At 52.9% G+C, this 16,631-nt stretch overlaps 1 protein-coding gene across 2 annotated transcripts in view; it reads left to right on the plus strand.

The window, feature by feature from the left end:
* The window catches only part of ST3GAL2 (ST3 beta-galactoside alpha-2,3-sialyltransferase 2), a 48,903-nt gene that overhangs the window by 22,710 nt on the left and 9,562 nt on the right, over positions 1 to 16,631 (plus strand). The window contains exons 2-3 of one of the 2 annotated variants that reach the window (XM_068991825.1): positions 11,293 to 12,637; positions 14,879 to 15,072. In XM_068991825.1, coding sequence (XP_068847926.1) covers positions 12,299 to 12,637; positions 14,879 to 15,072 — 533 coding nt within the window. In that variant the 5' untranslated portion in view covers positions 11,293 to 12,298. The remainder of the gene's footprint in view (positions 1 to 11,292; positions 12,638 to 14,878; positions 15,073 to 16,631) is intronic. The other variant, XM_068991826.1, reaches the window with a different exon arrangement.

Below are 16,631 nucleotides of genomic sequence, written 5' to 3' on the forward strand. Positions count from 1 at the left end.
CAAGAACACTGGAGTGGGTTGCCATTTCCTTCTCCAACCAAACAGAATAAATACCTAGATATAATACAGTGAAACTGCAGATAAGAATAAAGGGAGTAACTTATTACCCTTCCCCAAAAAAAGAGTAAAAGGGAAACATGGGAACTCACTGGCAGTCCTGTGTTAGGATCTGCACGTCCACTGTGGGTGACACAGGTTCACTCCCTGCTTGGGCAACTTAAGACCCTCCAAGCCACGTGGTGCAGCCAAAAGAACACAGGGAAGATATTGAAAGCCACGAGGTGGGGGGACTACCAGAGAAATGAATTCAAAGAGATGACGATTAGACATACAGACAACATTTCATCAACAGTAAATGCCAGAGGTGGCAGGAGACTGTCTTAGGAAGCTCAAATTCTATACTCAGCTCTCGTTCAAGAGCGAGGTGAAATAAAGATATTTCTGGACCTGCTGAGACAGTTTTTAAGAATTTATTTTTTAATTGAAGGATAATTGCTTTACAGAATTTTGTCGTTTTCTGTCAAACCTCGACATGAATCAGCCATAGGTGTACATATATCCCCTCCCTTTTGAACCTCCCTCCCACCTCCCTCCGCAGCTAAGACAGTTTTATCAGTTGTAGATCGTGCCTAGAAGAACTACCAAAGGTATACTTTGGTAAGAAGAAAACTCGAGGAAGGAGAAGATCGCTAGCACTAACAGTGAGTGCAGAAATTGACATAGTATGTTGATAAATTTAACTATGCAATGTATGTTTAGATAATTCAGTCACCCACAGTGACTCCAGAAAATACTGAATAAGCTTATGATGAGAAGTGTGGAGTTAGGGAGTTCCAGGGTTGGGGCAGTGGTCTAATACTGATAAGAAAAACCCTGGGTCATTCCATTGTTCTACTCTGCCATCTTAGGGGTTTAAGATCTTTCTCCTCGTGGCTGAGAGATGGCTGCTACAGCTCCGGGTAGCATATTGTCACCCTATAACTTCCCAAGCAGGGGGATGCTAAGAAAAAGGAAGCTTTCTAATGTGCCTCCTTTTTGGGAAGAATCTTTCCAAGAAGGCCCCAGCAGATACCTCCTTATGTCTGATTGGCCTGAGCTGGTTCATCCCTACACCAGTTCCTGGTAAAAGGGAACAGGCTTACTGTGGTTGCCTGTCCAGGCTTGCCTCGTCTTCTGGGACTGGGTTCTTTGCCGCCTGAGCCAAATCAGGACTCTATTGGCAGGAAAGAAGTGGGAGTGGCTGCTGGTAGGCAACCAACAGTGTCGGCCACAGATGGCAAAACACACAAACAGGGATTCTGTGTCTAGTTTGTTTTTTTAATTTTAAAGAAGGAAAACTAAAATTGTTGATCACATTAGCAAGGTAGAGTAAGAAACGGAATACCATTCTTAAATCACATCAGGTTTCTGCCTTGTTAAATGGAACAGTACTACTGAAAACCTTAGACCTCGTTTGGAAAGTGTATTATGCCAGCAATTTAAGATAGCCACTAAAAGAGGAAGGAAGAGGGATATAATTTCCAACCCAAGAGGGAAAGAAGTGGTGGGAGTAGGGATAATGTGTCAATCCAACAGGCAGGAAAAGGAAGAAGAACTGAAGGAAAACTAGTAAAGAGAAAACAGTAACACGAGCCCAGATGCTTCACGGTAAAGGGTTATACTGGTGTGTTAAACAACTACCAGACAAAATGCAAATAGGAGTCGTCTGAAGCCTGGAGAGACTGGTCAGTGGGCACAGGGGCTTCACAGGAACCACCCTGGCCTTGGCCGTACAAGTGGTTCTGTTCTTTAAATACCTTGTTTATTCCTTGTGCTATATTCTGGCCTCTCCTCAATTGTTTCTGTCCAGCTTTGCCTTGCTATCGAGATACTATTGTTTTTCCAGACCGCTTCCTGCCTACTGTATATCCGTATAACAAAACCCTGGACCCTGTCCTGCCACAGGACCAACACACCACGGAGGGACTTATTTAAGGGCAGGTGGGGTGCAGTGCCGAGACCCCAGGGCTCAGCATCCCTCCCTTGGAGCCTGTTTCTTAGGGTGCACCGTCGATCCTCTAGCAATGAAGACTGATGGTTTATTTCTCCCGAGCTTATTGGAAAGTTAGCCAGGCTGGAAGAGCTGTGTTAGCTCTTGCTTTCTGGTTTCCTGGCTGCCAACTCTGGACAGCATCAGCAGTCCTGGAGCTGAGATCTCAGACTGGACATCCAGTCAGAGTGAGGTGTCCTGCAGTAAGACGGGCTCCTGAAGCAGACGCTGCCGGAGGGGTTGTAACTGGGGAGCGAGGGGGCCTGAGTCACTAGGATAACTGAGGGGTGTGTGCCAGAGGCTGGTGCCAGTGTGTTGCAATGGATGAGTTCAGGCAGTCCGGCATGCAGAGGTCAAGCCAGCAGTTCTCAGATCAAGGACGTGGGCTCCAGTTCCGTGTGAAGGTGGGCTGTCGGGTCCCTCCCTCCGCATCTTGACTGATCCCCCACCCCCACCCCTGGGCATCTGCTGTTGCCACACCCAGGAGGCAGGCAGTGTGCTGGATTGCTCGGTGGCCAGGTTCTGGGACACAGGGAGCGCTTTGATGATTGTACCCCAGTAAGTGGGAAAAGCCTCTCTGTGAGGAAGGCAGTGAGAGCCTGTGGAGGGAGCTCTGGCCTTGGAGCCGTCAGCCCTGGGATGGCGTTAAAGCTCCGTCCCTCGCCGCCTGGCTGACCTCGTTCGGCTGTCTTGGGACTTCTATGAATACCGAATGAGAGGCTGTGCCTGTGAATGTTCAGAAAGCATCACACATGTGAGTACTAATATGTGGCTTGATGTCTTTCCTTTGAGGCTCTGGGACACATCCTTAGGCCGTGTGTCTGGGTGGAAAGAGCGAGCTTTATCAGAGTGTTGGGCTGGGATTTTCTTTCCTTCTCTCCACCCCCTCCAGCTTCAAGCAGCCTCCCTCCCCCCAGCCTCTGCTCCTTATTTTGACGTTTCTTTTCTCTGCCTGCCAAGAAGATTGTGTTCAGCTGCGCTGGTTTGAGGCTGTGCTATCCTGTGCTTCATTAGGTTAATTCGATGGCTCGTCTCCTGGGAACGGACCAGAGACTGGCTCTAAAACCGCACTCGCCTCCAAAACCCGGTTCCCACTGTTCTCCTTTGGGGCTGGCTTTGCTGCTCAGTTCCGTATGCCTGCTTTTCCTTTCTTCCACCTGCAAGCTGGCCAGGGCCTCCCTTGGCTTCCCTTGGTTCTTTGTATTGGTGCAGTTGTTCAGGCTTGCCTCCCCTGCTGGGTAGAAGGCTCTAGGGGAGACCAACCGTTCCTCAAGGTTGCCCCTGACCTGGTTTCTGGTCACCAGTTCCTCTGTTCAGCCTCAGCATCTTGAGCCTTTCAGGGGGCATTTATCATTAAACTGTATCACCAGATTTGCTAACTTTGCGACCACAGCCCTCTTGGATGACCCTAGCATTGCCTTGCCTCCCACCAAATCCCCGTTCCTCTCCTCTCTCAGAGGATTGCTTCTCATCTATCTCTGTAAATCTCCGACCCCAGCTGTAAAGGTGCGTCACTCCCCGTGCCTGAGCCCGGGCCCGCTTCGCCTCCTGCTAGGCTGGTAAGCCCTGTCCATGTGGGACTGGCTGCCCCTTTCCTGCTGCTCAGGACTTTGCTTCTCCGTTAACCTCTTTTTCCTGCAGCATTAGCTTCTCCCCCTACTGAACCATCCCCATCAGTATACAAGCATTCTGTATCTCGCATTCCGCTTTACCCCATGCCCAGTTTTTGGTAACAATCTTTATTGAGATGTAACTCACATCAAGTTCACCCATTTCAAGTGTACAAGTGAGTTGGTTTTAGTCTAGTCACATGGTTGTGCAAGCTTAGGCCACAAACCATTGTAGAACATTTCATCATCCCGTTCGCAGTCACTCTGCACCTCCTCTAACCCCTGACCCTGGGCAATCACTGATCGACTTTATTCTGGACGTTTCCCGTAAATGGAATCGCATCATAGGTGGGCTTCTGTGTTGGGCTGCTTTCACTTAGCACCGTCTTTTCAAGGTTCCTGCATGTAGCCTGTATCAGTGCTTTGTATGGCTAAGATTCCATTGTACGGATATTGGACAGTTTATTCATCAGTTGATGGAGCCTTGAGTTCTTTCCATAATCATTTGTATATGTGTTTTTATGTGGCTATATATTTTCATTTCTCTTGAATTATAGACCTAAGATTGGAATTGCTGAGTCATATGGTAACTCTGAGTTCAACCTTTTGACTGCCAGACTGTTTTCCAAACTGGCTGCACCATTTCACATTCTCGCCAGCAATGTATGAAAGTTACAGTTTCTCCATATCTTCACTAATACTTGTTATTATCTGCCTTTTTTGATTATAGCCGCCCTAGTGGGTGGTATCTGGTGGGATTTTTTTAAACTATTCTACTTAAAAAATTTTTTTAAACTTTTATTTATTGGCTGTGCTGGGTCTTTGTTGTTGCATGGGCTGTTCTCTAATTGCAAGGAGCGGGGTCTGCTCTCTAGTTGCAGTGCACAGGCGTCTCATTTCGAGGCTTCTCTTGTTGCGGAGCGCGGGCTCTAGGTTCCCAGGCTTCAGTAGTTGGGGCACACGGGTTCAGTAGTTGCAGTTCTAGGCTCCAAAGCACAAGCTTCACAGTTCTGGTACCTGGTTTAGCTGCTCCATGGCATGGCGAATCTTCCTGGCCCGGGGATCGAACCCATGCCTCCTGCGATGGCAGCCGGAGCCTTCACTGCTGAGCCGCCAGGGAAGACCCGACTGCGGTTTCGAGACGTATTTCCCTGATAGCGAAAGATGCTGCACCTCTTCCCCTGCGTGTTGGCCGTCTCTCACCTAGTCAGGCGCTCACCCCTCCATGCTCTGGGTCAGCCGTTGCGAAGGTCACTGCCAACAGCTTTCTCTTACCTGTGTCAGGCCTTCCCTCGACGATGCCTTCTGCTCCTGTAGTTTTAAAAATGAACTGTGCCCTGATGACTCTTGCTGTATCACTTCAGCTCTGGCCTCATTCATCCATGAGCTTCAGACATCTGCGTCCTGCTGCCTGTTGCCATTTCCACACGGATATTTAAAGAGCATCTCGGATTTAACCTGTTGTAAACACAACTCTCGGAGAAGGCAATGGCAACCCACTCCAGTACTCTTGCCTGGAAAATCCCACGGACAGAGGAGCCTGGTGGGCTGCAGTCCATGGGGTCTCGAAGAGTCAGACACGACTGAGCGACTTCCCTTTCACTTTTCACTTTCACGCATCAGAGAAGGAAATGGCAACCCACTCCAGTGTTCTTGCCTGGAGAATCCCAGGGACAGGGGGGCCTGGTGAGCTGCTGTCTATGGGGTTGCACAGAGTTGGGCACAACTGAAGCGGCTTAGCAGCAGCAGCAAACAGAACTCTTGTTGGTTTTTTCCCTTTTCTCTCACCCAAATCCATTTCTTTCCTGACTTTTCTGTATGAATGAATGGCACCCCCACCACCCTCCATCTATCCCATTAGTTCAATGCTTCAGAATACATCCAACCACTCAGCACCTCCATTGCCTGGGATGTTGGAATAGCTCCTCTCTGGTCCCCTGCTAGTCCTCTGCAGCAACCAGAGTAGTCCCTTAGTGAAAAATGTTTTAACCTACAAAAAATAAATTAGCTTTTATAACGAAACGCATCACACATTCAGAATAGCATGTATCGTATACATTCCTTAAAGAATAAAAATTTAAAATAGTCTGTTCTTCCTACTTGGATTAAAGAGTAATACATTTCCCAGTACTTCTAAAGTCCCAATAGGCCCTTCTTCTTTCTTCTTTTTAGGCCCTTCTTATCTTACCTGTCTTCTTCCTCTCCAGGGAAACTCCCTGAATTTTACAGTCTTTCCCTGATTTTATCTGTTGTTTTATCATCTTTGTCAAGAGGCTTAAACAATTTACTGCTTAGTGTTGCATACATTTGAACTTTTCACGAATTCACACTATAAGTATCCCTGACTTATTCATTTTGCTCAGCAGAATAGTCTTTTGGTCATATTCTTCCCTGTTTATTTCTGAAACTGGATTTCACTCATGTTTACCATATGGATGGACCACAGTTTATCCATCCTATTCTGATGGGCATTTGGTTTGTGGGCAGTTTCCAGTTATTAGCCAGTGCTGCCTTAAGCATTCATGTATGTCTCTTGGTACATATGTTCACGTGTATCTGGTTGTAGAAATACCAGAGTTTACTACATACCCAAAAGGATAACTAAAATTTAAAAGATAGAAGATACTCAGGCCATGAAACAAATGATACTGTCGTTCATTACTGGTGGCAACTTATGCTACAGCCACTCTGGAAAACTATTTGATCATTTCTGGTAAAGTTAAACATACTGGTGTATGTACCCTATGACCCTGTAATTCCACTCCCAGGTATTTACCCCAGAGAAGTGAGAGTATGTGTCCACAAAATGACTTACACAGAAAGGTCAGGGCAGTTTTACTCATAGCAACCAAAAATTGCAAACAACTCACTGTCCAAACATGGATAAGAATAAACTACTGATACATACAACCTGGATGAATCTCTAAAACACTGTGTTGAGCAAAAGAAGCCAGCCAGGCAGGAGTGTTTATATGAAGTTCAAGAATCAAGTCAACCTAGTGTATGAAGGCAGGACTCGGCAGAAAAGGAGAGCGGCGGATGATGACCAGGAAGGGCACGGGAGAGCTCCCTGGGCGGGGAGGGGGGAAGGCTGTGTGTGGAAACGCTCCGTGTCTTATTCTGGGCACTTAGGCAGGACTCGGCAGAAAGGGAGAGCGGCGGATGATGACCAGGAAGGGCACGGGAGAGCTCCCTGGGCGGGGAGGGGGATGGGTGTTTGTAGAAACACTCCGTGTCTTATTCTGGGCACTTACACACACGCACACGCAGGCATCAAGCTCCACATTGAAAGGCGTCTGCATCTTATTGTTTGTGAATTAAACCTCACTGGAAGAGACAGACTGCCCCAAGTAGGGGCAGGATTTTAGGGGAAAACGAAACAGTTGTCAGGGTTCACCTTAAGCTTTATTTATTTATTTCTTGATGTGGACCATTTTTTAAGTCTTTATTGAATTTATGACAATATTTTGTCTGTTTTGTGTTTCGGTTTTTTTGACTTTGAAGCGTATGGGATCTCAGCTCCCCAAGCAGGGATCCGCACACCGCCTGCAGTAGAAGGCAAAGTCTTAGCTACTGGACCGCCAGGGAGGCCCATGAGCTTAAACTTCTAAATCAACTTCACAGGACAAGCAGCGGGACTCACCAGTTTTATAATTCATTGATTCCAAATATCCAGTCTTTGGGTGAGAAACTTCATTTCCACCCAAACCAGAGGAAAACTACAGTTGCTCCGAATGTCTTCTCACATGGGACATCACAAAATAAATTAGCCCAGGACAAATGGGGGAACTTTCTTCTCTCTCATTGTGTTCCCATGCCATATTTTCTGTGAGAAGGATGTTCTTAAATTTTTCTTCAAAAAAAAATACTATTCATGTCTACGTTTTTTAAGTAATGCCAGATTAGCCTTCCAAGCATTGTACCAATTCATTTTCTCACCAGTGGTGACTGAGTGTTCTTGACACTCTGCATCCTCTGTCAGCTCTTGGTACTGTTGGTTTTTAAAAATTTGCTCCAAGGGCCCGTTTTAAAATATAAATCAGGTCATGACACATCCCTCCCTTAAAGCTGCCCATTAGATTAATAATAAATCCTAATCCTTTCAAAGCCCATTGTAACTGGGCCCCTCGTACTTTCCTCTCCAACACTCTCCCCCATTTCTTCTTGCAGTGTTCGTGTATTTAATATATATTTATTTATTTGGCTGTGCTGGGTCTTGGACTTCCCTGGTGGCTCAGACGGTAAAGAATCCACCTGCAATGCGGGAGACCTAGATTCGATCCCTGGGTTGGAAAGATCCCCTGGAGGACGGCATGGCAAGCCACTCCAGTATTCTTGCCTGGAGAGTCCCATGGAGATGGGCCTGGCGGGCTGCAGTCCATGGGGTGGCAAAGAGTCGGACACGCCTGAGCGCCAGGTCTGAGTTGTGGCGTGGCACACAGGATCTTCAGGCTTCTTGCTGCACGTGGGATCTTAGTTCTCTGAGCAGGGATTGAAGCTGGGCCTCCTGCGCTGGGCGCATGGAGTCGGCCACCGGGCCAGCAGGGAAGCCCCTCTCGCCGTGCTCCTAATGGCCGGGCTGCTTCTCCCTTTTGTCCTCTGCCCCCTCTCACGGCACCTGCAATTCCCATCCTGGAGTTTGTCACCCCTGTGCCTTTGTCTTTGGACTGGAAGCTCCATGAGGACAGGACGCGTACGGACTGTCCCACACTGGTCCCCGAGCCCTCCCTGGCAAGCCAGCACCATCCAGGCAGCCCTGGGAGACTGGCCTTCTTCCTTCTGGGGGCCCCAGAGGCAGGGAATGGTGCCCAAGTGTGTGCCCTTCCCCTGACTTTTTGACACTGGGGTTGGCATGGGCTTAACGTGAAAGACCAGAGCAGCTGTGAAAGGGGAGAAATCAGAATTAGGCAGTGGCAACCGGAGGTCACGGGGGTGCATAAAAGGGCTTAACCAGGCAACTTCTGGACTTGGAGTGCATGTCGATGAACTCCAAGTTTCTTCCTGCTTTAGCAACAGTCCTGCCCTGTGCCCCCAGTTGCCCTCAGCACATGCTCCCGCACACAGCCCAGCCTTAGGATTCGCACAGCAAGGGCTCTTGCTGGTGACTCGGCTTCTCTGCTCTTCCTAAACACAGTGACAAAACCGGGGCCTCTCCTCTCCCTGACAAGCAGCCAGTTACCTCAGATGCCCGCTTTATTAGGACTCCAGGGACTCACTGTGGCCCCAGCCTGTTTCTTTGGAGCCTCCTGTGCAGGCTTTGGCTGGAGGCTACCTGCAGCGGCCACAGTGGGCCACCTTCCGGAAACCAGGTCTCCCAGCCTGACCCCTCACCCCACCCCTTGCTCGGTCTGGAAAGTCACCACCTCCCAGGCTGGTTGCCTTGTGGCCGGCTCTCACTCACAGGGTGCTGGGAGCGGGACCCTGCAAACCCAAGTTCTTTTCCTTAGATGTTGGGTGTGAGCACACGGAGGCCCTCAGGAGAAAACAGGAGTCTTCTGTTGATACTGACAGACTGCGCATCCAGCTGCTGTGCCTGGAGAGGGCTCGGGAGACCCTCGGGCAGGAGCGCGCTGGACCAGTGTGGCTGGGCCTGGGGCTTAGAGCTGGGAGCCCCACTAAGGCCTGTGGGCGAAGCTTCACCCTGGACCCTGGGAAGCCAGCTTCCGTGTCTCCTTGTCTCTTACCCCTGAGCCTCTGGGCCGTTGAAGGAACTTGTGGGCTTCTTTCTACACCCTGGCCAGTCTCAGGCTTTGGAACCACGTAGAACTGAACTTAAATCTCAGTTCCGCTCAGGAGGCTATGACCTTAGGCAAGTTCCTTCACGTGTGCGAGCATTGTTTTCCCATCTAGAATAGTGCCTCTTCGTTGGAACATGCTAGTTCCGCTCCCTGATGGCTTTGTGGTTTGGCGTTGCCCCAGAAATTTGAGCTGCCATGAATGGAGGGGGTGGCAGAGGTTCTTGAATGTGCAGCCCGAGAGGCCTTCTGTGCAGCAAAGGACCTGGGAGGGCTGTCTGGGGTGGAGCTCCCAGTGAGCGCTGTGCCTGGGGCCAGGTCAGAACCAGGGCGGGGGCCAGGTCAGAACCAGGGCGGGCAGGATTTGGAGAGGAGCTGGTGGAGACAGTCCGACCACGGGGATTAAGTGCTCCCCATGGCATGGAGTCAGGCCTGGGGCTCCACTCCCAGCCTCATCCTCACTCTCGCCCTGGCTCCTGAGCACGTGGCGTGGATTCGGGCTCCTTTCCTTCGGGGAGATCCACACACCACCCTGCAGCCTTTTCTCACTGTGCTCGCCAGGGGCCTCAGGCTGTCAGTACCCCCAGGGGCCCTGGCGTTTATTCCATAACCTGCAGATGAAGGCAGCTGTCCAGAGGGCTGAGCAGTGACCCCAGCGTCCTGTCACGGTCAGCTTCTCTTTCTAACACCAGAGCTGGAAGGAGTGTTAACGATTCACCCGGCTAACTCGGCCGCCTCATCTGTAGCCCACACTGGGGAGAGAGGAGGGCCAATCCCAGGGCCCAGGCCGGCTGTACCCCACTGTGGAGGGTGCTGTATCTCTTCTCAGGGTTCCAGAGCACCCAGGGCAGGGGGGTCATATCCGCAGTCCCCTGTGCTCTTTCCTCTGGGCCATATTCTCTTAAGTTTCACCTGAAATTAACCCCCTATAGCTAGAATCAGTTCAGTTCAGTCACTCAGTTGTGTCTGACTCTTTGCGACCCCATGAACTGCAGCACGCCAGGCCTCCCTGTCCATCACCAACTCCAGGAGTTCACCCAAACTCATGTCCATTGAGTCGGTGATGCCATCCAGCCATTTCATCCTCTGTCATCCCCTTCTCCTGCCTCCAATCCCTCCCAGCATCAGAGTCTTTTCCAATGAGTCAACTCTTTGCATGAGGTGGCCAAAATATTGGAGTTTAAGCTTTAGCATCAGTCCTTCCAGTGAACACCCAGGACTGATCTCCTTTAGAATGGACTGGTTGGATCTCCTTGCAGTCCAAGGGACTCTCAAGAGTTTTCTCCAACACCACAGTTCAAAAGCATCAATTCTTTGGTGCTCAGCTTTCTTCACAGTCCAACTCTCACATCCGTACATGACCACTGGAAAAACCATAGCCTTGACTAGAGGGACCTTTGTTGGCAAAGTAGTGTCTCTGCTTTTGGATATAATGTCTAGAATAGGAGCTTCCTAAACCTGGCTTTTGCAGGTGCTCATTTTGTGGCTCTAGGGAGATCACTTTCCATCCTTGTTGAAGTGTCAAAGTGTTAGTTGCTGAGTCGTGTCTGACTTTTTTACGATCCTATGGACTGTAGCCTGCCCGCCTCTTCTGTCCATTGGATTCTCCAGGCAAAAATAGGGGAGTGGGTTGCTATTTCCTTCTCCAGGGGCTCTTCCCGACCCAGGGATCAAACCCCGCTCTCCTGCATCGCGGGCAGTCTTTACTGTCTGAGCCACCTCTGGCTCATAGTGAGGATGGCGGGCAGCTCTAGTCTGTCTGCAGGGGGAGGGAGGAGCCCTCCTTTGTTCGCCCTTTGGTTGAGGGGGCGTCTCCTTCCACCTGCTCTGTCCCCTCTGAGCCTCAGGGGTGGGGCCGGGGGAGAGCTTGTGTGCATGTGGGATCTGTCTGCATGTTATTTTTCCTCTCTGATTTCAGAGTCATGCTGCGGCAGCCTGGTGCCTGACAAGTGAGGGGAACCTGCCAGGGGATTACTGCTCGCTCAGGGCAGGACCGAGGCCTCGGGAGCGGGGATGGGCAGGGCAGCCTCCAAGCCTGGGCCAGCAGCACCAAGACGGAGGCCTTGGCCCCGGCCTGGAGCTCGACACGTGCCCACTTGGTTGCCCCAGGTGGCACTCAAAGCAGCACTCTTCTGAGAAACGGGTGATCACCAGCCCCAAAGACCACACAGCAGGAGCTGGAGCTCAGCCACCCCTACACAACTAGGACTATCAGGAGAAGGGACTGGCGCCTCGGGGGAAGTAGGAAGGCAGAACCGAACGGCAGGAGGACCTTGTCCCTGAAGAGTTTACCGGCGCCCACAGAGATTCCTGAGCCTCTTCTCTCCAGATTGGGCTCAGTTCCTTTCTCTCCCCCGGCAGAGGCATTGGGCCCAGAGAGGGGAAGACTTCATGACGTTCCGGCTGCTGGAAGCCCACGTGCTTTCTGCTGTGACTGGGGTTCAAGGGCTTCCCTGCTGCAGGGGACGAGGGGCCGCCTCGGCATCTGCTCATGAACCACAAGGACCCCGAATGCTGCAGACTGGATCGTTTCAAGCCGCCAAAGAGGGGGACCCCCAGAGTTGGCAGCCAGCAACCCCAAGGGACTAGAGGGCTGGGATGGACTGACCTCCCCTTTGCCGGGGCTCCGGAAGCAGCAGAGCCTCTGTGGCCCAGCTAGTGGCAGACGGAGCTGATGAAGCCGTGAGCGGGGCTGGCGGCCGGGACAGGAGCCACTGCCGCCGCCAGACTCTTCTGGCACCGAGGGCGCATGTGCGGGCCCCTGCCTCCGTCCCTGCTCGGCACCCGCCCGCATGCCCTTTGCACGTGGTGCCAAAGCACGTGGGCTGCGCTGTAGCTGGCCTGTTGGCGGGCTGGGGAAGCAGTGGCCGTGGTGAGGCCCGCCTGCCGCCGGCCTGAGAGCCCAGCTCCCCGGGGCGCACACCATGAAGTGCTCGCTGCGGGTGTGGTTCCTCTCCATGGCCTTCCTGCTGGCGTTCGTCATGTCGCTGCTCTTCACCTGCTCCCACCACAGCACGGCCACCCTGCCCTACCTGGACTCGGGCGCCCTGGACGGGGCTCCCCGGGTGAAGCTGGTGCCGGGCTACGCTGGCCTGCAGCGCCTCAGCAAGGAGGGGCTGGCCGGCAAGAGCTGTGCCTGTCGCCGCTGCATGGGCGACACCGGTGCCTCCGAGTGGTTCGACAGCCACTTCAACAGCAACATATCCCCCGTCTGGACTCGGGAGAACATGGACCTGCCCCCCGACGTCCAGAGGTGGTGGATGGTGAGAAAGCCCTGGCCTTTGCTGCCCCTCTCTGGGGTCTGTCCCCTCTGTTTAGGAGACCCCCTGAGAGCCCCCTCAGGGATTTGGGCCGTCTGTCTCCTGGCACCCTTTGTACCCTTCACTGGACCAGCACAGAGTGTAAAGGGTAGAGCGAGCTTTGGCTGGCAAGGGGAGAGAGCTCACATTTCCTCGTGCCTGTAGAGGCCAGACAGAGACCAGACATGCCTGCTGGGTCAAGGAGGTGAAATAAACAGGGGGCAGGCCCCCGGGGAGAAGATGCTGAGGCCTGAGGCCCGTGGCAGCAGCAGGGCCTGCCCTTCAGAAAGCAGGTGGCAGCTCAGCTCCAGTGCTTGTTGCCGCGCTGGCCGCGTCCTCATTTGGAAATGTTTGCCCCAGATAATTAGGAACACCATTCCATTCAGTCGGTTCTTTCCACTTGCTAGAAAAGGTTTTCTTCAGGGTTAGGATAAGGAAGCGGCGTCGGGTCCTTTGGGGGCTGACGTAAGGGAGGAGAGGAAGCCACTCTTCTGGACCCTGCCACCTCTTTGCTGCTTTGGCTCCCTCCCCTCCTCCCGTCGTCTCTGGCACGTTGCTCCGCAGGCTCCGCCAGGGCCATCTGGTCGCCACACATGTCAGCAGTGGCTCCGTGCCAGTCCTTACCCAGGGCCCCGCAGGCTGCCAGCGCTCCCTGTTGAGGGACTGGGGAGCCACTGCGTGCTCCCTGGTCTCCCCAGCTGGCAAATGGGGAGGGTGATAACTCTCCCTCTTTCTCACATTCAGGGCAACTGTGAGAATGAGCTCGTGCAGTCAGGCCTATCAGAGCCACTCACAGATCCTGCTCCTGGCCCAGCCTATCAGAGCCCCCGAGGAGGGGCAGTCTACAGGACAGGATCTACCAAGAGCCACACAGGCCCTTCCCGTGGCAACCTGGAGCCCTCGAAGGGTCCTGCCTGTTCCTCATAGTCACATCCTTTATTTTATGGGGAAATCCAGGTTCAGAGAGTGTGCAGGGCTTGCCCAAGGGCACTGATCTCAGAGGTGGCCATGATGGGCCATAACAGTCCTTGGGCAGCAATGGAGAGGCTGACCAGGTCCCCCTGCCCACAGGGATGAAACTCAGAGCTGTCTAAGCCCTAGAAGCCACTTCTCTGCTGCTCCCCACAGTCACCCCCCCTTCTGCTGTGAACTTAGAAACTCTTATTTCAGAGCTAAGCTTCCTCTCCACACTGAGTCCCTGTTCTTGTGCTTGGGGGCCCTTCCTGTGCTCAGGGAAGCAGGCCCACCATCCCCTTCCTGCTTTCTCTTCCCCCGATCAGCTCCTACACAGCCGCAAACGTGCAGCGTTATGGCTCAGACCACAGAGCATGTTACAGCCCTTAGAGATGGTGGCCCGGGGGCTGAGTCCAGCTCAGTGTTCTAAAACTGTTTGCCTTAATTGCCATCGTTTAGGAATCAGATTATTTCACATGAGATCTGTATTTTCAGCTTTTCTTGAAAAACTAGAAAATCTGGTCCCTCTCACAGTCCCACAAGGCAACAATTGGCTGAAGTCACCCCTTTTTGATGGCGGTTCCTGTTTGCTATAGGCCCCGCCTGCCTCTTCCCTGCTGTGTGTTACCTGTCTGGCACCGTGGCGTTTAAGTGCTGCCCTGGCCTCATTTTACAGTCTTCAAAATCACTGGTGGCGAGAGGGGCGAGGGACCAGTTTCTTTCCAGCTCTTCTGATTCTGGAGGAATATCTGTGCTCTCTTAAGAGCCTTTTCCCCAGGGCTGAGGACTCCAGGTCTCTCCTGGATCGCGCCTGGAGCTTCGGGCTGAGTCCCAGGGGCGCCCCCTGCAGGCTGACTGTGAATGAGTCCCTGAAGCTCCCCTGAGACTTTCCTCATTAACTGCATTCAGAACGACTCTAGAGCAGCTGCCTGGAGAGGACCGCAGAGCAGGGGCCTCTCTACTTTGTGGCACAGGCCTGCAGACCCCTGAAGAACAGGCTGAATAGCGCCTTGACCCTTGAGTCCGGCCAATATTGCAGAGCTGCTCCTGAGAGCAGGGCACTGGTCTGGACACCGCTGTGTTGTTGAATGACAGGAGGGTCCTCACTGCTCAGGGAGGATTCCCGCCCCACGATAGTAGGAGACCTGCGCAGCTTGGACCCTGGAGGCTGAGGGGAGCAAGCAGGAGTTGCCTCCTGCTCACTCCACCCTCCCTGCGCCCCTCTTTCTGTTTTCTCCCTCTCCTCCACAGATGCTGCAGCCGCAGTTCAAGTCACACAACACCAACGAGGTGCTGGAGAAGCTGTTCCAGATAGTGCCAGGCGAGAATCCCTACCGGTTCCGGGACCCCCGCCAGTGCCGGCGCTGCGCCGTGGTGGGCAACTCTGGCAACCTGCGGGGCTCTGGCTATGGGCCAGACGTGGACGGGCACAACTTCATCATGAGGTGAGTCCCAGGGACCCCACGGCTGGATACGGGACAAGCCTCCAGGAGGGGGCACTGGCCTCCTTGGCCTTGCCCAGCTGTGGGAGGAATTGCCAGCTGCTGGGGGTCCTGGAGGACCCTGATTCCCAGAATCTTCCATGACAAGCTCACGTTTCTTACTTTTGTTTCTGAGGCGAATTAATTGTTGTTCAGTCTCTCAGTCATGTTCGATTCCTTGTGACCCCACGGACTGCAGCACGCCAGGTTTCCCCCTCTTCCACCATCTCCTGGAGCTTGTTCAAACTCAGGCCCATTGCGTTGGTGATGCCATCCAACCATCTTGTCCTCTGTGGATGAAAAGACACAATTCCCATTCTAAACTTTGCTTAAGGCCTGTACTCAGCTTCCAACTCTGAATACCTCTGGAGAGAGCTAAAATCAGACTCCTGGCTCAGGTCTTGTGAAAACTGCCACCAGAGGTCCTTTCACCCGTCTGGTCCCCTTAGCTGCTGGGCCAGGAGTGTAGGCCCCAAACGACTGTGGGTGATCCCTCTGGCAGACTGACAGAAGAGGGGTGTCCTGGGCAGAAAAAGGAGCTGTTGGTGCCTGCTCTGGGCCCTCATCCCTGACGCTTTGCCTTTTTGCATTTAGACTGTGCAAGGGCTCATTCCCTCCACAGACGTCTGAGCTCAGCCTCGAGGAGAAGAGAAGGGGTGGGCGGGCATGCATTCCAGACAAAGACACAGAGCAGGGAGCCTGGGCAGGAGAGCAGGGCCTAGAGGCGGGCTTGTGACCCGGATACAGGCTACTGTGCTGCCCCTGAACTTCTGTGTTCTCCGCCTTCCCCCCGAGACGTGGGGGGAAGGAAATGCCACGTGGGGGATCCTGCCCTCTCACTCCTGGGTGGAGGGAGAACCCTGAGAATAAAGATACTGAAAATGCCAGTTTTCATTAAGCATCTCTTAGGATGAGCATTGAGAAACACCAGGTTTCACAGGAGGCGGAAGGAAGGACTTTGTCTTAGAAACTGTTGCTGTCTCCATAGCAACACCAAGGCAGCAATATGTCTCTGAGGCTTTCCACAGACCTTGCAAAACCTTGCTCATGTTAAGAGCGTTGGGGGCTGGGGAGAGAGGGGAATGCTAGAAGTGGGAGAGAGAGGGGGAGACAGGGATGCCAAGAGCGGTGGGGGTGGAAGAGAGGGGGGATGCTAAGAGTAGGGGGAGAGAGAGAGGGGATGCTAACAGTGGGGGGGGGGGAATAAAGGGGGATGCTAAGAGTGGGGGGGAGAGGGGGATGCTAAGGGTGGGGAAGAGGGGGGTTCTAAGAGTGGGGAGGGGGGATGTTAAGAGTGGGGGGAGAGAGGAAAGGGGATGCTAAGATGGGGAAGAGAGGGGGGATACTAACGGGGGAGAGAAAAAGGCGGATGCTAAGAGTGGGGAGAGAAAAAGGCGGATGCTAAGAGTGGGGAGAGAAAAGGGGGGATGCTAAGAGGGGGGAGAGAAAAAGGGGGGATGCTAAGAGTAGGGGAGAGAAGGGAGTGTTAAGAGATGGGGGAGAGGGGGGGATGCTAAGAGTGG

The sequence above is a fragment of the Capricornis sumatraensis genome, chromosome 20 (genome assembly GCF_032405125.1).
Source record: "Capricornis sumatraensis isolate serow.1 chromosome 20, serow.2, whole genome shotgun sequence".
Lineage (NCBI taxonomy): Eukaryota > Metazoa > Chordata > Mammalia > Artiodactyla > Bovidae > Capricornis > Capricornis sumatraensis.